The sequence below is a fragment of the Leuresthes tenuis genome, unplaced genomic scaffold (genome assembly GCF_036924035.1).
Source record: "Leuresthes tenuis unplaced genomic scaffold, fLeuTen1.0.hap1 SCAF_23, whole genome shotgun sequence".
In the NCBI taxonomy this organism is placed as follows: Eukaryota; Metazoa; Chordata; class Actinopteri; order Atheriniformes; family Atherinopsidae; genus Leuresthes; species Leuresthes tenuis.
The window spans coordinates 8123836-8149117 of record NW_027325377.1 but is presented as its reverse complement, the minus strand read 5'-3'; the positions used below and the strand labels follow the sequence as shown (position 1 = coordinate 8149117).

Here is a 25282-nt window from a genome sequence, read left to right as displayed (position 1 = left end):
TATAGTGGCTGCCGTTTCCAAGTCAATGGCTTGAAATTACTTTAAAACAGGAAAGAATCTGACCCACAGTAGATCTTAAACAGCTACAGCTTGAGAGAAGTCAGATGATCATCAGAGGCTCTGCTCTCAGGGCAAAACAAGTCTGTCTGGATATTTCTTTCAGAGGTAAACTTGGGTCTGAATGTCTATAAGAATCTTTTGTCTGTTGTAATGTATGTGATGCAGCATCAAGCTTATTTCCCAAAAAGATTTTCAGAAACAACGGGATGGGTATCCCATGATGCTTTACTGCATTGTGTCTGAGGTCACTTCCATAAAGCAGCTCACCATTTAATACTAACAGAGGAATGTCAGAGCAAACCATTAAAAGCTTTCCATTTTTATAACATTACAAATGTTTTGATCAGTTCAAGTGAACATTTGAGGGATGCTTTCAGCATGTTAGTCACATTGTGCTTCCTCAGATATTTTGTTGAACAGAGCCAGAATTCTTTTTTAAGTGCACTCAGCGCTCTTACAGAATATGACACCTCACTGGGTGCCAACTGCTTTATAAAACAAACTGTTCTGTACTGTGTCCTTTAAAAAAAAAAAAACGCTATTTTTGTGTTTAACACCAGCTCCCTGCTGGTTTGGGATCTTCTGCTAGAGTTTGCACTCGTGACATCACAGAGCTCTTAAGAGTTATGGTAAGAGTTACGACTAAGATATGACACACATTTTATAGTTTGGGTGGAAAAATAATAAATACTTGTATGTATCCCATAGCACCTAATCATAAATGAAGTCAAGCACTGATCACTTAAAAAATAATTTATACTGAAGCATTTCTAGCAAACAATAACCAGAAATGACATGTGACAAAGGAAATACCACAATGGGTGTACATGACGCTCAAATAGCTGCAAGACAGAAGTAACCTAAGTGTCATAGAATAACTACAAAAAGACAAAATGCTGAACTTTGTCCAAATAAAGTTAAAGCACAGGCACAGCAATGTAACATGGCAAACGTAGGGCCCACTTCTCATCTCTGTGGAGGGTGGGCACTCGTGTCTGTTAGTTCCACAGACGAAAATGGTCGTATAGACAGAGTCGATAGGCCTTGATGAGTCCGCCATCCTTCATTTTCATGCAGGATGCAGTCAACAGTGAAGGGAAGGGATCAATAGCATCAGAAATATTTATTGTAGAGACCTTAGTAAGTCCATCCTTTAGAGACAGACGGGTAATGCGACACTGATGAACCTTTGAGTGGCGCAGCAGATCAGAGACAATACAGACAGACAGAAAACAGTCTTTGCCTGCTGGAGGGGGATATCTGAACATTTAACCACTGCCTGAAATCAGCGCCATGGGACATTAATAAAAAAACCTGCTGGACTCTCCTGGGTACAAAAAGTCAGTGTTATACCATGGTGTTGCTCTCGCCCACTTTGTCCACATACTGAAAAAGAAGAGAGAAGACAAAGCATCATCTGACTGTTGTTCAGCCTCCGGGTGTTGAGCATGATGGACGTACAGATGTGGGAGCTTTCATTCACATACAAAGAGTTATTGTGGTTAAACTGGACTGAGCTGTTTGGATGTTACTCAGCAGCGTGTCTGAAGGAAGCGTGCACGACTGGCGGAGACGCACCACAGGAAACAGCATTATGGGCATCTTCTTAAGTTTTTAAGTAATTCTATTGCAACATATACACTTAAAAGCATTCTGGCATTTTATTTCAGCTCCCAAGTGACCAAACTTATCTGTGGTGTGTGCCCAGAAAGTCAATTAATGACGACAAAATTGAAAAAAGATAACCTACTAAAGAAATTGAAACACAGTTCAGATGAGAACTTGACTCTCTAATCATGGACATGAATGGCAACACTGAACTTGCTATCATTTCTTTAAGCTGCACAGGTTTTATTTTTACTCATTGACATTTTACAAACAGGTTCTGAAATACAACCAGAGCCAGGAACAAACTAAACAAAAGGTTTAGTTGACATTCATGTCCATAATGAGTGTGTTCAAACTTCCAACGGGAACCATATGCGTTTCCTTTCTGTGATGAGACGTTCTCGGATTGTCAAGCTTGAGATGTGTTAGCATGCACGGGAAAATCGGCAGCGACTGACCACTACTGCTGATTGTCCTCAGAGCCTTACGAAGGCTTTAAAACAATAATTAAAAAAAAGACAGAGACATAATTCACCTCAAAACAACACAGTCAAAGCATATTCATTAACCACAAAACTGAGATATGCGTACTATGCCTCATATGTGTTCAATTCTGGAGCTGGAGACCAGCTGACCCTGACACCATTTTTATTTAAAAAATTGCTTCTGTCCTTCCTCAGTTTTTGTTCCTGTCTGTTTCATCTGTAGCTACGTCACACTAGCGGGCTGAAAGCGGGAAACCAGCCCTTGTCAACTGACGCTGTTGTGTCAATAACCTGCCTGTGAACGGTGAAAGGCAGGGTAACCACTGGATCTGTTATGGTTGAGGTGTTTGAACTGGATGATTGATGAACAAGAAAAAGAGCCATGCTGCATGTCAACATAGCAGACAGACCTACAGGGCTGCTGCAGCAATACTCACTGCACTGATGAAAGGCAGGTTGAGGATGGAGCCTAGTACTGGTATTCTTCTGATGAAGCCTACAACCACTGGGAAGAACCCCCTGCATACGATGAAAGTGTGACAGAGGAGAACAAAGACAGGGGAAGAGAATTGGGAAACAAAATGTGAACACGCTCAGCAAGGGGCCGCACGGTGGTTAGCACAGTCACTGCCTCAGGAGCTGGGCCTGAGGCACTCTGCCGCAGCTCCCATCACTACTGCGCCGGATGTAAAAGACGCGGTAAAACACACGAATCAGGAAAACTTTTGCCAGTTGATATGAATCACCTGAAGAAGTCATCAACTAAACACCAACAAATTATAACTGACTGAGTGCTTCAAACCCAGTCTCTGCCCTGAGGTGTGCCTCCTCATGGGAACATCGAAAGCAACTACGATGTGCAGTTTGACATCATGTAGATCACACACTTTTCCATTTTCTTTTCCATATTTTTTACATGAGGCACTGCCGTTTTTTTAAGCTTCAGCGATTTGTAATTTCCAGCAGAACAATAAGATAAAATGCTGCAGCTCAAGGGCTCAGTTTTGAACTGGAAATACCAGAAGACGGCAATGTTTTATATTCTCTTTAGTGGCAGTCTGTGTGAAATTTAATCTAGTTAATAAATTATGTTTTCTACATAGATTTGTGGACCTAAGAGGACTTAAGCTCTAAAGCTGAGGCCCAGCTTCAATAAATTCTAATTAAATTCTGATTCATCAAAACTAGATTTCATAGGATATTAGGATTCACCTCAATGTTTAATCAGCTGCCACTGAGTTTCAGCTCGACTTCCTCATACCTGAACAAGAGGAAAAAGCCATAGAACTCCAGCACAACTCCAATGATAGGCCAGCCAATCAGCACCACAAACACTCCTCCGAGGAAGAAACTGGTGGCCTTCATCTTGTGCTTCTGAAAGAAGAAGCGGAAAGTCCTCTCCAGCCCGATGACGAAGGCGAGTCCAGCAACAAACAGGATCTACAGTGAAAACAGTGGGTGGTGTTGTGTTAAAGAGAGCTTCAACGCTGTAAAAAACACAAACCCTTAAGCTCAGTGGTGAAACAACTGCATTTATCTACATCTCATCTTATCTTCATCTATGATGACTAACTGATGGATGATACCATTGTGACAAATCTGTGGGGAAGAGATGCCATTCTTCACAGCTGATTCTTCTCTGCTAAAACTCCTGTTTTATCATGTTAAATATCATGTTTAGGTGAGATAGTGACCTAATTTTCATGCGATTTAATGAGTGTGACCCCTTGCTCACATGACACGACGAGTCTTAAGATTCACGTCATGAGATGTCTTAAGCTCGAATCTCTTTCTACTATGAACTGAATGATGCAGCTGTTTAAAGAGAAGAGAAATGTGGGACAGAAAGCATTATTGAGCCGGATTGTGAGACTACTTTTACATAAATGCATCAGTGTAATCAGCATGAAGGAAGTTACAGATGAAAAACGCTGAGCTTTACTCGTTGCCATCACTTTAGTCAATACTCACATTTCCTATAGCCAGAAGTGCCTTGTCAAAGAACAGGATCATCCCAAAGAAAAGGAAAAACACGCCGAAGCCCGTTAATCCCATTCCAATCTCTGCAGGAGACACACACACACACACACACACCAATCATTTCCCTGTGTATGTCATTGTGTTCTACGATAAACTGTAGAGATAAACTTGGTATTAAAGTATGAATCACACTTCCAGAATGCCTCCGGTGTTTACTGATTTTACAAAAAGCTTAAAAAGCTGTGGTTGCAACCTGTATGACATCACGGTAACTGACAGTCACAGGCTAAATTCTAACTAAGTAAGCGCTCAGAATAAGTTATTGGCTGTTCGGGACAGTATACAAGTTCCCTTAAGGAAGACATGAATGCTAACTCTGCTAATACTGAATGCCAACCGCTAGTTAGCAGGAGCTGCAGCTCAGTGAAACCGGTCTGTCAGAGACAGCAGCGACCCACAGACACAGTCTAACAACGAAGATCTTACTTTGAGAGTCCGTCAGCGAAATCATCTTGTTATGTTAAGGCTGGAGATCCAACAGCGACGAATGATTAAATTATACGGAAGCTTTAAATGGTCTAAGAATAATTTGGATGACAGCTGCCACAACATCAACAGCCACGTCTTCCGGAAACACACCTTCTCCGCGTGTCACCTTCCGGAACAGAGCACCAAGCTTCATTCAACACAGCAACCTTTTCTCGCGCTTGCCTTTTTCAGTAGAATAAACATGTATCGCGTCAACTGGCTTTAAAACAAACCTGCTGGATGAGAGATTACTTTTTAAAAATCAAAACAACAAATACCAACATTCTCAAAAAACTTCATGATACGTTACTAAATATTTTCTTGAACGCTTCAAAAGCAGCTCATGGAAATATTCTATACCCGATTTTAGTCTGTAAGGCAGCTATTATTTTCACCCGTAACAAGACGGCGTTTTGTTTCAAATATGTATATATTCAAATATATATGGTTTACATTAAAGTCATACTATTTATTTGTAAATTACACTAAATTAGCCTGTTTCCATGGTGTATGTTATCCCTTTACCAGGAGATGGAATTTGCAGACAGCCTGGTAGATAAAATTCAGGGCCAAGAGATAACCATCTCACACTCTTTACATTTTTTTCACCTACGACTTTTCCCGGCGCGGTCCGTCAACTCTGGAGGCGCTTCTCTATAGCAACGTTGAAGTGGATTCATCAACAATAAGGGTCACTGGGAGGAGGTGCAGAAATGTTACTTTGCTTTTTTTTAGAGTATAAAGTTAGACATTTAACTCGACCCACAACAGGAACGGGAAATTTCCCCATAAGTCATAGCTTAGCTTATGTTAGCTAGAGAAAGTGGCAGCGTCCGAGGCTGCTGAATATCCTGAGTTGGATGAAATACTCATCAGCAGCTAAAGGCTAGTTAGCGGCAACATGCAGCTCTTGCTGTTAAAGGAAACAGGTGCAAGGCTATCGTGTAAATTTGCTTTTGTTGAAATATGGCCAGTGTGCCCTGGCTGCCTTTGCGGTGAAGTTAGTTTAAGGTTTAATGTTACTGGAACAGAAAAGAAGGGGGACTTTTTGTACCTTAGAAGATCACAAGGTGTATCGAATAAGTTTTCCTATTTCTTTGTGGAGGAAGTGTCCAAAATACGTTTTTTTTTCTGTCATACAGAGAAACACACTGTGGCAGGTTGGAGGTCGGCTTCTCTCCGAGCAAAACATGGATGTTGGTGGTGGAACTAATGGTGAGTATTTCAGTCACTGAACCCTGCGTGCATTTTATGAGCAAAGCTTTAAAAAAAAAAAAAGCTCAAGTAAATGAGAATGTAAGAGATGTAAATGTTCACAGGCTGGCCTTTTGTAACCCTGCAGTTGTGTTGTATTAGAGAGAAATCTGACAGCAGAAAACAATGCCACACCTTCGCAGGGATGACGGGTGTAAAGACAAGGAAAGAGCTCATAAGCTGTGGAGGTGTGATCCACAGAGGATTCTTGTCTGAGCAGGTGTGAGACAGTCTCCTCTGTTCAACATGAGTCCACTGAGAGAACAATTTGCCCTATTAAAATTCTGTTGATCACTTTGCCCTTACTTAATGCACCATACTAACATAACAGCTCTGTCTTATCTTATCGAGTGTATATAATAATGCTGTGCCATCCAACTAAATACCACATGGTAAGAAAAATGTTCAGTCCAAATTGAAATTTCAACTTTGTGTATTTGTGTAAGGAGAAACGCCCAGCTTTTATCATGAGTCGCTCCAGAAAGTAGACTGCGTCCGCATCTATGGAGAGTCCTTGTGTGGTTTTATGTACTTTGCTTTTGACAAAACTTGCCTTTCAATTAACCCAACCATGAATCATCCCTCTGAGCAGTCCGTCTCTCCATTCATGCCGAGTAACAAAGCAGTAAGAACCTTGTTCAGGGAGCTAATAAAGCTTTGGATGTTTTCTTCATAGATATGAGAACCTTCCAGTGGGCCAACCAGCATAGTAGGTCTCCAACAAACAAGTGTTTATGGTACTGTGCCGAGAACCCACTCGGAGTGAAAGGACAGCTTGCTTGGAAATATGTAAAGGGTTCTGGAGGCAAGAGGAAGAGATTTGCTGGCCTGAAGAGAAAATAACTGAACTCTTTGGGCAGCATTCACGGCACCATGTCTGGCAAACAGCAGGCCTAAAGCATGGCGATGGTGACATCATGCTATGGGGGCCTATCGCAGGTGACATTGGTGGAGCTGGATTGGCAAATTAACAAGAGTTTGTATCTTTTTGGATGCACTTGATAGCTTAATTGCTGACATCCAAATCTCACATGCTACATGAGTACTTGGTAGAGTGTTTAAATGGAATTTGACGTGCAGTGCAAGTCTCAGTCTGGTCTTCTTTGTGTCTCCAGAGACACTTTGGCTGTTGTCTGTGCCATCTGCAGCATGTTTCTGTCTCTGTGTTCGTTGGCAGTTTTTGCAGTGCAGTCAGTTTATTGCCTGCAGCTTCTCCTACTGCTGTCTGTTGAACTCTCTCGGCCTTGACTAAACTGCTTTGAAACATGTAGCTAACTTGGAATACAGTGTTTGTTGACTAATGATGATTAGACCCTGACCATAATGGATGAAGTCTAAATTTGAATGAGATAGAAAACTGTCAGTGACGGATCCAAACACTGCTGCTGGACAGGTTTTAGAAATGTTAGGTATTTATGTTTTAAGTTCAGATCACCTTTAATACACTCCATCATATCAGTTGTCGCAGCCTTTGTACTCAGGACTCATCAGAACTGAACATTTTTTTCAGAATATTGATAAAAGAATTATGCTCAATGTGTTGGTATTTTTTTTTCTTCATTGTTGTTTTATTTTAGACTTTAAATATAGTTTGAACTCATATCCAGTAGAAAATAACTGCGTGTGAAGCAGCAGCAGTGACATTTTCTCTGGACTTAGTCCACAGCAGCTTCCATATCAGCTTAAAATTAAAATTTTGTAGCAATTTTGTAGGTTTATCAGCTTTGTTTTTTTATTGTCAAAACAATAGCGTTCGTATTCAGCTTGCGTCTTGGGAAATATTTGCACTGATTTCTCAAGAGACAACTCTGATCCCTTATTTCAGTCTGCTGACCCTTTGCTGATGTTTCTGTCCAGATGTGCAGTCAGAGCTCGACTCGGTGGAGACTGAACTGGAGCTGGTGGAGCTGCAGATCGCAGAGCTCCTGGAAAAGCAGACAGAGCTGACTACCAGGAAGAATTTGCTGCTGGAGCAGCTGGAGGATGCCTGCGATGCTGCACATCCATCATCCTCTTCATCCTCAGCTTCCTCAAAGTCATCAGGAGCTAAGTCGGTAATGAGCAAGGAGGAGATGCAGCGCTATGATGGCACAGGTACGGGACAGCCATGGCTACCCATGCTAGTTGTTGAAATAAAGCCTGACTGTGCATTAAGTTGGTCATTTTTATTTCCTGTTTGCTGTCATGGTTAAATGTACTTTGCACAAAACTGGAATAAGGCCTGTCATCGACCTCCTTCTGGTAGATTTTCCATGGTCCAGAGAGGTGGAGCAGCATCTGAAGGACTCATTCCAGCTCTCCAAGTTCAGAGCGCTGCAGCTGAGAGCTATCAACCTTACCCTGGCAGGTAGGGATCTGTTCCTGGTGATGCCTACAGGAAGAGGAAAGAGTCTCTGCTACCAGCTGCCTGCAGTCTACTCCAAGGGTACAGTGAGACGCACAAAACCCTGTCCTCCCAATGCTGAACACTGTCACATCTCATCAACAGTAGATCGACATTGATATGATATGAATTAATGTGTGCAAACTTTTCATTGGTACTGTACACACTTTCTAGACTCAGTTGTGCTCCTATAACCATGTGCCAGGTTTCACACTAGTTGTCACACCCCTCGTGTCTCTGATGGAGGACCAGGTCATGTACCTGAAGTCCATTGACGTGTCAGCAGTCATGCTGAATGCATCCAGTAGCAAGGTAATAACTGGCAGCCGTTTTTCTCCGAGTAATACAAATAGAGCTAAAGAAAAGAAAAGAAAGACAAGCTAAAGCTATAGTGATGAACAAAAAAAGTTCTGGAGTTCTGCAAGTGTCCACTGTTGTAGTCAACTGAAGAGAAAAAAAAAAAAAAGAGAGAATCTAATTTTTTTCCACAATAACAGGAGCATGCAAAGGCAGTCATGGCTGGAATGACAGATCCAAAGGCTCCCTTCAAGCTGGTTTATGTAACTCCAGAGAAGATTGCCAAGAGCAAGCTGCTAATGTCTCGTCTGGAGAAAGCCTACAAAGCCGAGCTGCTCAGTCGTATAGCCGTGGACGAGGTGCACTGCTGCAGCCAGTGGGGACATGACTTCAGACCAGGTGAGGGTTACCAAAAGCAGATGTCTGATCAGATCCCTTTTAAGTTCTCTATAATGTGTTTTTATTCCTTTTAAACGAACACTAGAATGTTTTCGCCTCACTGTTTTCAGTTGACTGAGTGCACTATTTGAGTTCAATATTCTATATAATAAGAAGTAAAGGTCATCAGACTGATCTGTGTGTATTTGGTGTAGACTATAAGCTCCTGGGCATCCTGAAGAGGCAGTTCCCCAAAGTCCCTTTGCTCGGCCTCACAGCCACAGCAACCAGCAGTGTCCTCAAGGACTGTGAGAAGATCCTATGTGTGACGCAGCCAATCACGCTCACTGCCTCTTTTAATCGAGCCAATCTCTATTACGAGGTAACCATGACTACTGCACTCGCACACCTGCCTTTCAACCACCTGCTTCATACAGAAGTACATACTGAACGTCTTTGTGTTATATGTTATAGGCATATGCTCAGTGTTCAGCTGCACACCTGTCACAGTATTTCAGCTCTACTTGCATAACATTGAAGTCAAAAGATGCAATGATATACGATTTATTTGAGCCCTTTGCTGTATCTACCTGTGACTGATTTTATTTTTATCTATCTGCTGGCATTTATATAAATTATGGGGGGAAAAAAGATAATAATTTCATCATGTAAAGGATTGTTCCTTGTTTTCCCAAAGCTGAAAGATCTGAAAGACAGTACAGCTCAAAAACAGATCCCTGAACAAAAGAGCAATGGTAGCCAAGGTCGACCACACCAGACAGGACCCCAGGTGCAGGCTGTGCAAAAAAGGGCTTCTGAGACAGTCCAGCACCCAGTAGCAGGGTGTAAGATGCAGGCAGGTACGAGATACATGAAAAAAGTGGCAGGAATAGTGTATAAGTTAAGATCCTGTAGGACTTCCAAATGAGTTGACAAACTAGCAGCATTACTAGCTTGAAAGAGAGGGGTACCACCCAGAAGAAGGACGAGTGTGGAGTTTTTTTTAACTATGCACACGTATCATATGTATACATATGTACATATATTCCCTGTACCTCTATGAATACTCACTGAAGCTGTGAAATATTTTTCCCAGGTTCGCATTAAAGACTCCGACAACGATGTATCGATAAGTGATATTACCTCATTGATCAAGGACAGATACAAGGATCAGTCAGGTACTTTGACATACAAGAACATCACAGAACAGAGCACAAGCATTCTTTAATGCATCATATTAAGGCCAATATTAATGAACTCAGTGGTATGGATGCACATATTTATGTACAGAGCGGTCACGCTGCATGTGATGTGTGTGCCACAGGGATCGTGTATGTGTTCTCTCAAAAGGATGCAGAGTCTGTGGCAGCTGAACTCCAGAAAAGAGACATCCTGGCGTATCCCTACCATTCGAACATGGACCCTTCAGACAAGTCCCGGGTTCACCGCAAATGGAGCTCTAACAAAATCCAGGTACCAGGTTCAACACTCGGGTGTATGTTTTTAGATGTTTTTGGGCAAGATTTGCATTTTCCCTTTGTCGTTAATGAGATTATTTAAATGAATTAAACCGCCTCTGTTTATTGTGAATAAATCAGTACAAAATGTAGGAATTACCACTTTATTATGACCAAAATCTGACCTTTTGAAAAGCGATTAATATCACTCAGTGTCCAGGTTTTGTTTTATCTGTATAAACAGTTTGATTTCCTCTTTTTCCTCTAATTTAGGCCAAATATGCATATGAATCAAGTTGACTGACTTGGTATCTCGGGGGTCTGCTTATCTAAGGGGCTTCTCTTTATCACTTCCCACCTTGCTTTGATCTCTTTGTTTCTGGCGATGACTTCATACACCATTACAAATCAAGCCTAATATATAAATAATATTCGGTAATATAAAATACCGAAAAGAACCGCCAAAGCCAAGAGGATGCGCATAAAAACATGCATGTGTCTCATTCTCAACAGATGAATAAATTCCCTGCAAAGTATGTGAAGTAAGCACAAAAATGTAGTATAAGACACCTTTTTTCCAGTTAATCAAGTTAAAAACGAATGGAGTTATTAGTTGTCATATTTCAGCATGTTACAGTTCATCGGTGTGTTTGTTCTTTAGGTGGTGGTCGCCACAGTAGCGTTCGGGATGGGCATTGACAAACCTGATGTCAGATTCGTTATCCACCACACCATCAGCAAATCCATCGAGAACTACTACCAAGAGAGTGGACGCGCAGGTGCGTGCAGCCAAGCTTTTTTATGCCATTTGTTGCAGATATGCAGAATGGGATCATTTTGTCTGTCTTTTGTCTCGAGGCCGAGATGACCATCCAGCAGACTGCATTGTCTATTTTGGCTTTGCTGATATCTTCAGGATCAGCACCATGGTGGTAATGGAGAATGTTGGTCAGCAGAAGCTGCTGCAGATGGTTGAATACTGCCAGAATCTTGACAGGTAACGCAGTGCATAATAGGCAATTATATTAGATTTAAATTATATTTAAAAAACACTTAATTTGTCCCAAAGGGAAATGATGTACTGTCATTGTTTTGCACAACACACCCTGAATGCCTCTTGAGTCTCCCGTGTACTGTGTGAAGGTGTCGGCGCTCTCTCATGGCTATTCACTTTGATGAGGTGTGGGACGATGAAGATTGTAACCAGATGTGTGATACTTGCCGCCATGCAAAAGGTTTGGATTCTGTACTATGCCTTGCAAGGTATTCAGCCCATCCGGCATTCTTTTCTACTTTGTTACGTCACCGCCTGGAAATAAGAGATTCTTAAAGGATTTATATAATTTGATTCACACAGAATTGGAAATGCTAAATGTTGTTAATTGTGAAACAAACGATGCATTCACCACTGTAAAGTCGATACGACTTTGCAGTGGTGAATGCATCATCATTTGTTGTGGAGCCCACGTCTGCAGCAGTCACAGCTGCTTTGGCACACCTTGCCAAACTGCTCCACCTCCTTCGAGCTGGATGGGTTTTGTTGTTCTGTAAATCACACCGGAGATCCACAGTTTGAGATCTGGGTTTTGACTAGGCCCTTCTAAGATATTCAATGCTGCTTTAGCAGTATGTTTAGGCTCATTGTACACCTCTGTTCATTATCAAATCTCTGGAAGACTGTAACAGCTTGATTTAACAGATGAACCAGTATTCAACACTCTCTGAGGCTCTGATGACAAACAACTCCACAATATGAAGCTGCCATCATCATACTTCACTGTGGGGATGGTGTTCTGTGAACTGCAAACAGGCTTTTTTGCTTTTATCCAGAAGTTATAATATTTTTTAACCACACTGCCATTAAAAACCATCCTTGTGCAGTCTAACGTTCACGCAGTTCTGTGGACAGACACTTTAGTCTGCTGTGGACTTCCTTCCTTCGATTACATTTAACCTCTTTGTTACCCCTGGTTCATGGCTTTTTGTCCTGGTTTTGGAGGGTTTTTTCCGAGGGTTTTTTGTGGAATTCAGACTAAGAAGCAAATTTGGTTGAATTGTGGTAGCAGAAAGCTTGTCTGTTTGATAAAGAAAGTCAAAGCATGGAGAGATTTAGTAGATTAATAGATTCTAAGTGAGGAGCAAACCAGTGAACACATTGTTTAACCACAGTAAACAGAGATGTGTTTTGTTTTTTTTTAAGTTTCGGCTCATGAAACTTTACATTACTGTGACAGATACAATCTGTGCTGTTCATCATCGTACAATCTGCACTCATCAATTGTGATGTTGTAGCCAAGATCATCTGTTCCCTTTCCCACAGTGTGGCTTACAGTGAACTTATAAGATAGTTAAAAATTGCAGTGTGCGCAGCTGCCTTAAACGTTAGAGCTGCCTTAAACGTTAGAGCTGCCTTAAACGTTAGAGCTGCCTTAAACGTTAGAGCTGCCTTAAACGTTAGAGCTGCCTTAAACGTTAGAGACACTCGCAGCAGGTGTGGACATACTGAAGTCATGTGACACTTAGATTGCACACTGGTGAACTTAAATTGACTAATTATATGACTTATTGAGGTAATTGGCAGCTGAAATTCAGGGCTCAACGCAAAGGGGCTAAATACATTTGGACACACTAATTTTGACTGTTTATAAAAACGTTTTTTTCTCTTAATTTGATCTCCCCGATATGAAATACTTGGTGTAGACCGCTTCTATTAAACCCCAAAATGTGTCCATTTAATCTGCATGAGAAATCAAAACAGTAAAAAGGCCATAGCTGGTGATTACCTTTGGGTGGCACTCTGTGATAGGTCTTCATGATGATAATAGTGTGCCATGTAGGCCATTTTCTGCATTTATGTTGTTGATCATCTGCCCTATCCAGGCTACACCAATGTGGACATAACTCAGTATGCAAAGGAGGTGGTGCAGATTGTGGAGTTGGCGACCTCCATGGATGAGAGACTGACACCACTGAAGCTGGTGGAGGCTTGGATGGGGAGAGGCCCTGCCAAGCGCAGGAAGATGATTCAGACCACAACGATGTCTCGGCCGCAGGTTGAAGCTGTGATTGTTCGCTTGCTCCTGCAGGGATACCTCAGGTGACTCATCCTTTTTGTGTTTTTCAGTTTGCTGATATCTGCAAGTTGTTTCCAATTAGCACATAAGCCAGAAACACTAGAGAGATGGTTCTTTTCCCTGATGAGCGATGTTAATTATAATTTACTACCAACTTGATGGCTGGATTGTTGGGTCGATGACCGCTATCAGCAATTGTGCTTGTATGCGAAGTAGGGCTGATTGAATATAATTTTTCTTTTAACCAAATCACATCTGCAGAAGTTATTTGTGTTTGACTTAGAACAAAAATAATTTTAAGTCTCTTAACAAATTGTAGCAGGATGAATATTTAATCGGGATCCAACTTAGAGCCAGACTAATTTAGATCAAAGAGGTGGTTCCATGAAAGGATATGTGAGACATGTCTGTAGTCTGCCCATCTGATACTCTCTTCTTCCGATACCCCATTTTATGCTTTCATGGTGATATCCGTTTGCATCACCCTAAGCCCCCGCTGGCCATTTTTCAACAACGATGGAGAGATGTTAAGTCGTTCTGAAAGCTAATGGTGCATAGGCTCCTGAGGTGATGGTACATGTTAATTTAATGCTGATTGCTGGACAGTTAACCCGAGCTAGGAGGGGCTGACAGCAATCGATTTAACAAAAAAAAAACAGTAAATGGCAAAACAGGTCAGACAACAGCTGCACTGGAGTATCTTCATTATTTAACACTTAGTTTGACTCCATCTTTGTCCACTTTAGGGCTGCTACAAACGATTATTTTGGTAATCGATTATTTCGTGGATTAATCAAGTAATTGGATAAGAAAGTATTTAGTTACTATGCTAACTATTTTACATAGAAAAATGTACAATATGAAGTAGCTTTTACATTTTGAATTGTATTTTTCTAAAGACATTTGTCACTAGATATTTGCTTTCTGCCTAAAGTGAAGCTATGTCAGTAGTTAACATCTCTTTGCTTCTCTCTGTTTCTGCTTTCATAATGCTGTATTTTATTGTAGCTGAAATCCATATGAAGCCTCATTTATTTATTTTTAATTGTCCCAGTGGATCACAAATAGACTGAAATAACACCACTTAACACTCCACCTAACCACAGGGTTCCCGCGGGGTCTTAAAAAGTCTTTAAAGCATTGAATTTATGAATTTGGAAATAATACCGTAGAATTTTTTATATATGGGTCTTAAAACTTGTGCAATATGTAACTTCTCCGTATCGCATTCTCCTCAAAAGTTTAGTTTGTCAACCACTATTATTTTGATTAAATAACATAGCCTAAATAAAGAGTGGTGAAGCCAATAATTGAGAACGCAACTGCTCCGGGTCTGAACACGTCACTTTGCGACAGCACGGGCCACGGGCTTGGAGAGAAATGCAAGCATTTTGTCACTGGTTAAAACCGGTGGACAACAATGTATTCCAGGTTTTTTGCACTGTATGCAAAAAAACATTCAGCTTGGTACCATGGGCACGAAGGCTTTAGAGTCTCATGCCAAGTAGTCCAAGCACATCAAGTCAACCAAAGGGAAGTATCAAACTCCTTCCATCGGCGAGTATTTCAACCCGCTAACGTAAACCAGCTAGCTGCTAGCGCTACAGATGAAAATGAAACTTTCATCGTTGGTGTGGCTTCAATTGTTCAGGACTCTCTCTACTCCCCATATTCCCAGAATGGAATAAGTAGCTAGCTGATGTAACCAATGTTAAAAAAAGAACTGAACTGTGCTATTCAAACTTTTGTGTGGCCTGCTGAAACTTTTTTGTCCACATTTTAACATTTGTTTGAGAAATAAATGAACAAATTAAAAAAAAAAGGCTTTGCCTGTAGGTCTGTGAAATGGGTATTAAGTTTGTATATAAATGGTCTTAAAAAGGTCTTAAAAAGACTTGAATTTGACTTGAAGAAACCTGTAGGAACCCTGAACCAGCAGTCTCTGATTTTACAAATACAACATTGTCTGATAAAATTGCCTTTGATGTGTTTTTAATTTGGTTATACTTTTGTGTGACCGAGAATATTAGTTCACCATATTACCTTACAAACCGAAGCTGCTCTGACAGATGGAGAGAGATTAAGAAAAATATGGTAGTGTGCTGGTATTAGCGGGGTAGTTCTACAAAAATTTGGCACTATATGTCCAAGACAATAAACAGACAAGTTTTAAACAAGTTGCTTCTTTTGAAAAAATAAAGAACAAAAATGAAAAAGTCACGATACCACCCAGCCCAAGTCTCGGCTTTCTTGTGTTCTCTGCTGGCGTCCCTCTCATCTAACAAGCCTACGGATTTTTAAATTGCAATAATAACTGTCCGTATAACTGTGCAGAATATAATTGTGTGAAATAACCATGCATCAAAGCAAAAAATTTGTATTGAGGATTTTTTGTAATGAAGTTATTCGAGTTTGTCAATGACTTGTGTCAGCCCTAATCCTCTTTGATTTCTCTTTTCCACAACAAAGCTAAGCTAAAGAACCAACAACAGCAACGACACAACTAAGAGCAGACCAAAGATTGTTCCTCATGTTTATGAGACTGCATCCAAGTGGCAGCAGAATGCTGCAACATGTGGATGAATGTTTGAAGGATTTTTAAAGAATTTTACCAAAGACGATAATGAAGTTCAAATTCTTTGAAATTTCACTTATCCTCAATGTCAGCTAAGATACTTTGCCATTTTTTTAAAATTTAATCTTCGACCTGAAAAAATTCATCTAGCATCTAGTATTGCTGTCATTCTCTACCAGTACTCCTCCTCCCCCTTGTAACAGTCACACTCAAAGTGGTTCCCTGTGTCCTTTAGCAAACCAGCACAGGCCCATTTATCTGCTGCATTACGACTCACTCTCATTTGTTTGGTCTGTACGTGTTTATTCAGAGAGGATTTTAGCTTCACTCCATACACCACCTACTTCTATGTGAAACTGGGCCGCAAAGCTCCCCTGCTGAAGAACAAGACCCACGCACTCAACATGAAAATGTTGACAACAAAGGCTGGAGCTGCTGTGGTGAGTACATGCTGGCTACATGTCTCTGCCTGCAGGCTCACCAAAGACCATACTGAAATACAAACTCTTTGTTTCTCTTTACTTTCATCCGCTTTGAGCCAGCCAAGTTTTACATCATGAGATGTGTTTCAATCTCATGACCTTGCGTTCTTAAGAGTTCAAATCAGTATGGGATTTGGTATTGTCTTTCTTCAGCTAGGGCTGGGTAATATAATCTTTATAGTAAGTTTGGAGATTTAACTAATCCTCTTTTTTTTAGGTTTGGGACCTTCTCTTGCTGCCTTGAACCTTTTTAGCTTATTCAGCCTTCAATTAGCAGACATTTAGATAAAGCTATTGGGCTGTTAGCATCTCTTCTAGCTTACAGTGTAGGCACAAGCAAGAAAGACAGCAATATGTTTGACAGCTCTATAGCTAAAACGGCTCTGCTGACTTAAGTCAGTTTAGACCTACGTCATTCATATTTGATTCATTTAATACTCGAGGGTGTACTATGTATACAAAATTGTGATAATATTGCCCAGCCCTTATCTACAACCCCTGTCAAAATAATGAATCATCAGACTTGGAGAATGTTAAGTTAGTGTTTTTTAGTTTAGTTTTTACTTAAAAACAAAGAAGTTATGACATAAAACAGACTGATGGCTGAAAATTCTGCTTTGTAAAACTTCCAAACTTGATTTCTTCTTCACAAATGAAAAAGGATATTCTTCATCAATCTCTTTCCAACTTTCCCACACAGCAGTTGACATATCAGCTTTGCAGGATGAACTCTTGTCATGGACCTTTTTTTTTTCCAGTTGCCACCATAAATTTGAACTGTCATTGATATCCGGACTGTTTGCTGGTCATGTCATTGACTTGATGCGTCTTTCATGAAGAAAACCCTCTTTGTTCTGTGGCAAGATGCATCATCATCCTGAAAAATGAGCTTGACATCCCCACACCTCCTTTCAATTGTTGGAATGAGAAAAAATGTAGATGAAATGACTGCCATCTTCCCTGGTCCTTTACCTGACATCACTCCCATACCATCAATGATTGTGGATCTGTGCTTGTTTTCTTCAGGCGGTCCTCTGCTTTGTTTCGTTGGACCTGCACCAACTTAAAGTTCCAGTATCATCTTCTTGTCCAATGCAGATTGGTGATTCATCACTTAATATCACTTTCATCCAGTCATTCGCGCTCCATGACGGCTTCTCTTGAGCCCACTGTAACTTTGTTCTCTCCTCTTTACGTTAGTTATGGTTTACATTTGGGTTTTCTGAATGGAAATATAATTTCCTTCAGCCTATTTGCGTTCAGTTGGCTCAGAAACAGTCCCTCCTGTGTCTGCCCATTTTATATTTAATTTCTTTTGTAGTTTTCCTATTTTCCGACATATTGCTTTCGGTTTTCTGTCCTTACTCTTTGACAACCTATATGTTTCCCTTTTATAGCGTTCTCATTTTGTTTGTACTTTCTTCAAATAACAGCTGAGTGGTTCAAACATCTCTTGCAACACTCTTGAGTTCAATTACCTTCTTAAAGGCGTGTCAATAACAACTTTTTACAAAGCCAGAATATTTAGCTAATGAGTGCTATTGTGTTATGTCATATCTGAGCTTTTTTGACAGAGTAAAAAAGCCCTCAAAGTGCAGAAGAACTGATCGATTTTTGCCAGGGGTTTATACAATGTAGAATAATTTAGATTTAGCATTCGAGCTGGTTCAAATAGATTTTGCTGGATTTATTTGACAACTCCAATCCCAAAAAAGAAAGCAGAGCGCAATGGTTTGCAAACATCATTAACCAGTACTTTATTCCCATTGAAAAATAGAAGACACTCAAATGTTGAAAGTGAAACATCTATTTCCTGAAAAATATTAGCTCATCTTGAATTTGATGGCAGCAACATGTCTCATCGAAGTTTGGACAGATCCATGTTAAGCACTAAGTATCATCCTCTCTTTTAACAAGAGTCTATAAACATCTGTGAAGGATTCCAGCTGCTCAGTATTCCTGAGTCTTCTGACGACTTCCCTGAAGTAGACAGAGCCTAGAGCATATGTTGGTTCTAAAACCTTATATACCTTTCGGTATTAATGGTGCCTTTCAGGATGTGCGAGTTGCCAGTTACATGGGCACTAATGTTCCCCCACACCATCAAAGATGCAGGCTTTTCAACTGAGCACACATTACAAGCTGGATGGTCCCTCTCTCTTTTAGTCTGGTGGACGTGACGTCCCTGATGTCCAAACAATTTCAAATTTCAGTTCAATGTGATGACAGAGCAGTTTTCCAATTTGCATCAGCCCATTATACAATGAGCTTTGGTCCAGAGAAGAGCTGATGTTCACATATGGCTTTATTTATGTTTACTTCTGAGAGACTCTGCCTCTCTAAGATGCTCTTCTTCTGTCCAATCATGTTACTGACCAAACAGAATTAAACAAATCCTTAGCAAAATCTTCCTCTGGCTGTTTCTTTTTAAAACCACTTACTTTACAGCCCAACTGTTTTGAGATTTCCTGAGATTAAATGAGCTAATATGTCATTAAAAGGTGAAGCGTCTCACTTTCAACATTTGATGTTTCTTTGTTCTATTGTAAATAAAATGTTGGTCTATGAGATTTGCAAGTGCGCTCTGTTCTTACTCACATTTTACAGTGTCCCAAAAGCATCTGCTACATAGAGACTTCTAATTAGTTAATGTCACAAATGAAACTCTAAACTGAATTAAGAATCTGACAGTTAGGCGACTTTGCTAAGATATTTGTACCAGCCTCAGACACTGAGGTGATATCAGAGGAAGAGTGTGACTGATTCTGGAGTCTTTCCAAAATGATTTGACAGACGTGATTGGTGACCAGTTCACGCTCCACGCCGCCGCCACAGATCACAGCGCACTTCATGTGTGACAGTCAATTATGACACAAAATATCGTGACTCCAGCAGATGTCGGACTCTTCTGTCACTTTGCATTTTCTTCTGGATCTCTTGTGCTTGTGTATTAATTTAACATTTTCTTTAATCCTGTCTGTTCTCTTTGTGAAGTCTCTCTAACTAGTTTCTTCTTCCTCCACTGGCCAATATGTCTTTCCTGTCATTTTAAAATGTTATCGCATATCAAAATATCCATCGAGGTAAGTGACAATTGAATTGTACAATTATGTTGTTACTTTGTATCTGGAAAAGCCTGCTGAACCACACAGCGGTGACAATAATCCTCATCTCATGAACACATTTGCTGACTCTTATCATTAGTACTCTGCCTTGATTAATTATAGACAACATTTTTGCAGTTTCTGTAGATTTCTCTGCTGCTTTTCTTAAATTGAGCATTGTGTAATTTTGCTACAGGGACTCGCATAGCTGTTTTAAATGAATTATGCAATGCTGACCAGTTCAGGTTCATGAATTATTTGCGGTCTATTTGATATACCCAAACATTCTTTGCTTTTAATGGTTTGGGAGCTTCAGTATTGGGCTGTATAGTAAATAATTTAAAAGAGAAAAGTTTTTAAATTGCTTTGAGGTTGAAAATGTATTCTTGATCATCGTTTGACTGCTTTTAACTTTCTTGAGAAATGACTTCAATGGTTTTGGTGTATGTTTGAAGCATGAGCTTTGCCAGCGAGTCAGATGTAACGATTGGCTGTTTTGATATTATAAATCATATTCTGTGAGCTGAAGCAGATGACTTACTTCTGATAAATTCAGCAATGGTGGAGATAAGTGCTGGTTTGATCACTAGCCTTGTATTTGCTGCACTGAATGCAGATGAGTTGTTCAGAGATCCTCAGGAAGGAGACTGGTGAGCTGAGCACAGAGAGCCCTCTGGGAATCCTCATCACAGGCCACATTGGGATGAAAGAGATGGGTGGAGGCTGTCATGTACAGCCCTGTCTCAGATTGTTCCTTACCTTTCATGTAGTTCTGACCTCTTTCAGGTAAAAGCTGTTGTTAATGACCGGCAGGTAAAAGCTACAAGTGGCCAGGGCAAATCCAAAGAGCCAAAGAGGTCAGGTCAGAGCGCTGGAGACTCCCATGTGTCCAAGAAAGTCAAGACAGAGCTTTCCTAGCCCCCCCTCCCACCCCACCCAGAAGACAAGTCAGCAAAGTACAGTCAATCATTCTTTACTCTGTTTACTTCTGTTGGCATGACCCTGTCCACTCTTTTATTCTATGCTTCAGGCTGAGTGTCGCGGGACGATGTAGCACTGAATCCATTTTCTTACATCATGTTCAAAGCTTTATAAATTGTAAAATAATAAGCATGGCATCATATAATCAGTCTAAGTGGCAGGCTTGGGTGATGAAAAATACATTAAGTGTCACAGTCTCTTGTTGCTGGATGCTTATTTATGTCAAAATCTTCCTGGTAACAACATCTACATAAAGAGCTGAACTATTTATTTTATTTTTTATTACAGAATGTTTACAGTTTTTGTGGAGAAGTTCACTCGACTACAAATAGATTTATCTTCAACCAAAACAACCACCACCCGGTCTAATGCCCATTACATCCACTTGTTACTTCTGCAGTTGCTGTCAAACAAAATGAAAATTAAATCAAATTAATTTCTAAAGGGAAGTTAAGCAGCTCAAAGCTAATGTGAACATTGCATCCACTGCTGTTAACAGCATTTATACATGGATTTTCTTTTAGTTCCAGTTGGCGACTTTTTCTGTTTCTACGGTCTCTGTTCCCTCGCTCTCTCGCTCTCTCTCTCTCTCTCTCTCTCTCTCTCTCTCTCTCTCTCTCTCTCATCACCAACTGAGATAAGAATGAAAAGAAAATGGAATATAAAAGAATAAAAATAGTCAAAAATGGATGGTCTTAAGGATATTCAAAAACAGAAATATAAAAAGTTGCAGAATACTTTAATAAACCCATCTTATCTCCATTTATATAGTCATGGTGAAAACTTTTGTTATTATAGAGCATATATATATGCCTTTCACGCCATCTCTTCTCTTTTCAATGTACTTTATCTACTAATCCTACCCATCCTTGGACATTCAGATCATGGATTGATTTATTGATCTTTTTCTTTTGTTTTAACCAATTCTGGCCATCAGTGGACATCCAGATTCAAACCAGTTAGTCTTTTCTGGAAAATTCTGGATGTTTGTGAATATCCAGTAGTTGACCTGTGTGAATATCTGTTCTCTGTCATTTATTGACTGATGCAGATGTTTAAATCCCCTGGATCAGTGGACGTGAAGGCAGCTATCTTTTAATAAAGTTTTAATGATTAAAACATCTTATTTTTATTAGATTAGATGGTCTGAAAATGAGAAAAGTGTCTATCAATCAGTAATCACTTTGTTAGCTCAAATTGAATGCACCATATTTGCATTTGGAAACAGGGAATTTAATATGAAATTAAAAGCGACAGCTCTGATAAATGTAGATGACTCCATCTGACTGATGGGAGTAAAATTTGATTTCTCACCCAAGCGTATCACTCAGGCCACTAGCAAGGAGCATGGTTCAACTGTCACTAACATTTCATCACTTTCTGACTGGTCCTTTTACACTCACTGACAACATGGAGACAAAGGCCAAACACTTGTTACATGTGCTTAAGTCCTGAAAGGGAACCGAACTGAGCGGCGTGGTTTTCTAGTCTTTGACTGACCAGACTCTTTATGTGGGTGTTGATTTGGTGCCTCACTTTTCTGCTGCTTCTCACTAACACTGAGTTTCATGGTTACAGGACACATCGGCTGTTACAGCCGGTGAGGAGGAGGTCACTATGACCTTTGACCCCACTATCGTTGAGAACAGCTGCCCCCCACCACCCAAACAGAAACTTTTTAAGGAACAGAGGAACCTGTCCAGGAAACGAGACCTGAAGCCAGTTAGCCAGACAAACCAGCTTCCTGACGGATGTGGAGAGAAGGAGGAAGCAATGAAGAGAGCGGTCACATCCCAACCTGAGGTTGAGGAGGATGTTGAAACTGACAGAGTAGATAATGTGGGTATTGGTGACAATCGGAGAACACGGTCACATCAAAATAAACTTTGTAATAAACACAAATCCTCCAGCTGTCGGAGAGTAGGGAGGAAACCCTGTTTTCATGCAGCAGCTGTGAACTCTCCATGTGACAGCCCCACCCCCACTGTGCCCAGCTCTCCATCCCAGGCCTCCATCATCTCTGACACAGCAGCCGAGGAGCTCTGTGACCTCAGGAACTACTACAGCAAACAGCTGAAAAGAATAAACTGCGTTTCCCTTGAGCACCTGCGGCAGCCTGCAGAGCCAGGGATGTTGTCATGTATCAGGGAGCCTCTGAGGAGCCTTCGCCTGCCCCGCAGGGTGACCATCGCTCAGACAGCCCGCAGCCTGTGGACACGGGTCAGTGGCAGGAGGCAGCTGGTCCACCGCTGACGTTACCGGTTACTTTTTCAATGTAGAGTACAGTAAAGACTAAAAGCAAATCATCACATGATTTAATTTACCATACAATCATTTGAAAGTTCCAGTCTGAGAACAATAGTTCTACAGATCAGTTCAGGTGGAAGTAATGGAGACATGCTTTCTTGTTCTGGACAGAATTTTGAATTGGGCAAAATTACAGAAGGTGGTCTGTTGTAGACTGACTCCTGAAAGTTTACCTCAGAATCATGGAACCTGGACAGTAGCCGAGGTTCTTACAGTTGATCTGAGTGTTGTTTTTCTTATATTTCTGCACAAAAGCTGAGCTTTACAGTGAGCTGATAGAATGCAGAAGACAACTTTCCACAGAATTAAAGATGTAATTGAATAAAAGATTTTTATTTAATTCCCAACCTGCCACCCTTATTATTTAGCTGCTACCAAAATGTACTCGCGAGCAGTAAATCCCCTCTCCAACACTGATTGGCAGTGAATGGCTCATACGAGCTTTGAGCCCCCTGGGGAGAGTTTCCAGAGATTCTAGATGGTTTATTCATTATTCTTTTTTTATTTTCGGGAACAAAATCTAATTGTAAGCCAGTTCCATCTCGACACTTGTCAGTTGAAAGATTAAAGGTATTTATCTATAGAGCATCTTCAGTTTCATCAAATCTTTCAGTCCTTACATTGGTGAAAAATGATGGAATCGCAACACTTGGAAGGATGTTCATTTATGATTTTTCATCTGGAAAAAGATAAACCGAACACTTTTTCATTAAACAACTGTTCTATGAAATTGTAACATTTTCCCAGAAAAAATGGAAAATTGTAGAATCATGAACCAATCATTATTTCTTTGTTGCAAACCCCTCTGTCATTTCAAACAGCTGGAATCCTTTGACTTTACTGATGAAAAACAATATTCTTCATCAATCAGGTTCCAACTTTCTTGGACAACACTTGTACTCTTTTTAACCGCATACTCATTTGCACACTAAGTTGTTTAGAAGCTGTACAGAGCTTAAATGTTAAGTTCTTTAAATAAGTCCTAACATCCACGCAAGAGTGTGTAGAGGTCAATTCACCCAATTTACAATAAAATAACAGACATTGCGATAAAATGTCAGCTTTGTTTATGTTTTAAAAACAGCTGGTTCGAACAGGGAAACGGAAGATGCAAGGAAACGCACAGAGTAAGTTGGTGCTTGATGCATAAAAAAAAAATCAAAACAGTCACAATAGAAAATGCCTGATACCAGCAGCCCAAAATAAAAAAGGAGAAAGCTGTGTAGGTTCTCAAGTTCCCCCACTGGAAAGCCGTTTTCTAATAAAGGATTGGTCTCTACCTGCCTGTGTGATTTTCTTTTACAGTAAATGACCATTTTAATGAGGAGGTTTCCTATTAATACAAAACTAATCACTTTGAGGTGTGGTGGTGTGGTGGTTAGCACCATCACCTCACAGTGAGAGGGTTCCAGGTTTGATTCCCAGTTGTGGCCTTTCTGTGTGGAGTTTGCATGTTCTCCAGCTTCCTCCCACCATCCAAAATCATGCATGTCTGGTTTGTCTCTGTGATGGACTGTCAGCCTGTCCAGGGTGTACCCTGCTTCTCACCCAATGACAGCTGGGATAGGCTCCAGGTTATGGATGGATAATCATTTTGAGTTTGAATATTCAATATAAAGGTTTTTTGTTTTCTAAGGATCAGACCTCTTTTTTTAAAACAAGGATTATGTTGGAATTTGAATCCCGAACACTAATTAAACCAGCTCTGATTAAAATCTTGGCATTATATTTGATGTATGGTGTTTATTTCCATTTCCAAGAGAGAGAAAAAATATGGTTCTGTACAAATCGTTCTGTGTCATCCTGTGAAAAATATCTCAGCCACATTATACAGACTGCGGACTGTTAACGGGAAAACCTGTGGCCTTTGAAGAATTGTTTTCAGGGAAGATCTTGCTTTTTTTAGACTGACTATCAAAGCAGTCAAGGCATAGTCGTATTTTAGATCAGCAACGCTGTGTCCCTAAAAATGCTTAAATATTTAATGTGGTGTTTTTCAAGATTTAAAAAGTGCTTGAATTTTGGATTCAGTTCTTAAAACTTGAATTGCACTGCTTCCACAATAAATCCCCTGATCTGGTTATCTTTAATGGTTTGATGTTGAGAAAAAGAAAGTGAAGAGAGCCTCGAGCATTGCAGCTGTATCCATGTCAACAGGCAGCGGTGTAGTCACAGCCAGACAGCCAACAGAGTTATTGCCTCTCTGCCATCTCATGTCATTTTTGCAATTTTTGTTCAAGGAGATGAAGGACACTTGGACAAACTCAAGTTTCTGGTAGTATGGTTTTAAAATAGCATTTTGAAATTACAGAGGGTGTTGTTTTTAAGC

At 40.4% G+C, this 25282-nt stretch overlaps 2 protein-coding genes across 4 annotated transcripts; one reads left to right on the top strand and one right to left on the bottom strand.

The window, feature by feature from the left end:
* Positions 1 to 798: 798 nt before the first annotated feature.
* golt1ba (golgi transport 1Ba) lies at positions 799 to 4777 on the bottom strand. Of its 2 annotated transcripts, none has more exons than XM_072377662.1 (5): positions 4620 to 4777; positions 4125 to 4216; positions 3415 to 3593; positions 2591 to 2672; positions 799 to 1446 (listed from the first exon to the last, which is right to left on the bottom strand). In XM_072377662.1, exons 1-5 carry the CDS (start codon positions 4642 to 4644, stop codon positions 1408 to 1410), a joined length of 417 nt encoding a protein of 138 aa, XP_072233763.1. In that variant the 5' UTR covers positions 4645 to 4777; the 3' UTR covers positions 799 to 1407. The 2 variants fall into 2 exon arrangements, with proteins under 2 accessions (XP_072233763.1, XP_072233764.1); XM_072377663.1 differs by lacking the exon at positions 799 to 1446 and adding an exon at positions 1999 to 2161.
* A 502-nt stretch (positions 4778 to 5279) lies between these two features.
* recql (RecQ helicase-like) lies at positions 5280 to 24625 on the top strand. 2 transcript variants are annotated; one of them, XM_072377543.1, is made up of 16 exons: positions 5280 to 5366; positions 5804 to 5876; positions 7773 to 8009; positions 8161 to 8340; positions 8504 to 8610; positions 8796 to 8994; positions 9189 to 9355; positions 10070 to 10151; positions 10298 to 10446; positions 11092 to 11209; positions 11289 to 11427; positions 11574 to 11665; positions 13311 to 13527; positions 16390 to 16519; positions 20479 to 20621; positions 22225 to 22315. In XM_072377543.1, the coding sequence occupies exons 2-15, from the start codon at positions 5852 to 5854 to the stop codon at positions 20581 to 20583; spliced, it is 1947 nt and encodes a 648-aa protein (XP_072233644.1). In that variant the 5' UTR covers positions 5280 to 5366; positions 5804 to 5851; the 3' UTR covers positions 20584 to 20621; positions 22225 to 22315. The 2 variants fall into 2 exon arrangements, with proteins under 2 accessions (XP_072233644.1, XP_072233643.1); XM_072377542.1 differs by lacking the exon at positions 20479 to 20621 and having other exon boundaries at positions 22225 to 24625.
* The last annotated feature ends 657 nt before the right edge of the window (positions 24626 to 25282 follow it).

Coding starts and splice junctions, on each gene's coding strand:
- golt1ba (XM_072377662.1), bottom strand. CDS start 4,644: ATGATTTCGCTGACGGACTCTCAAA. Junction 2,673..3,414: donor GGCTTTTTCCTCTTGTTCAG/GTATGAGGAAGT, acceptor CATCGTATGCAG/GGGGTTCTTCCCAGTGGTTG. Junction 1,447..2,590: donor ACCTGCCTTTCATCAGTGCA/GTGAGTATTGCT, acceptor CTTCTTTTTCAG/TATGTGGACAAAGTGGGCGA.
- recql (XM_072377542.1), top strand. CDS start 5,852: ATGGATGTTGGTGGTGGAACTAATG. Junction 11,210..11,288: donor CCAAGAGAGTGGACGCGCAG/GTGCGTGCAGCC, acceptor TTTTGTCTCGAG/GCCGAGATGACCATCCAGCA. Junction 11,666..13,310: donor TACTTGCCGCCATGCAAAAG/GTTTGGATTCTG, acceptor TGCCCTATCCAG/GCTACACCAATGTGGACATA.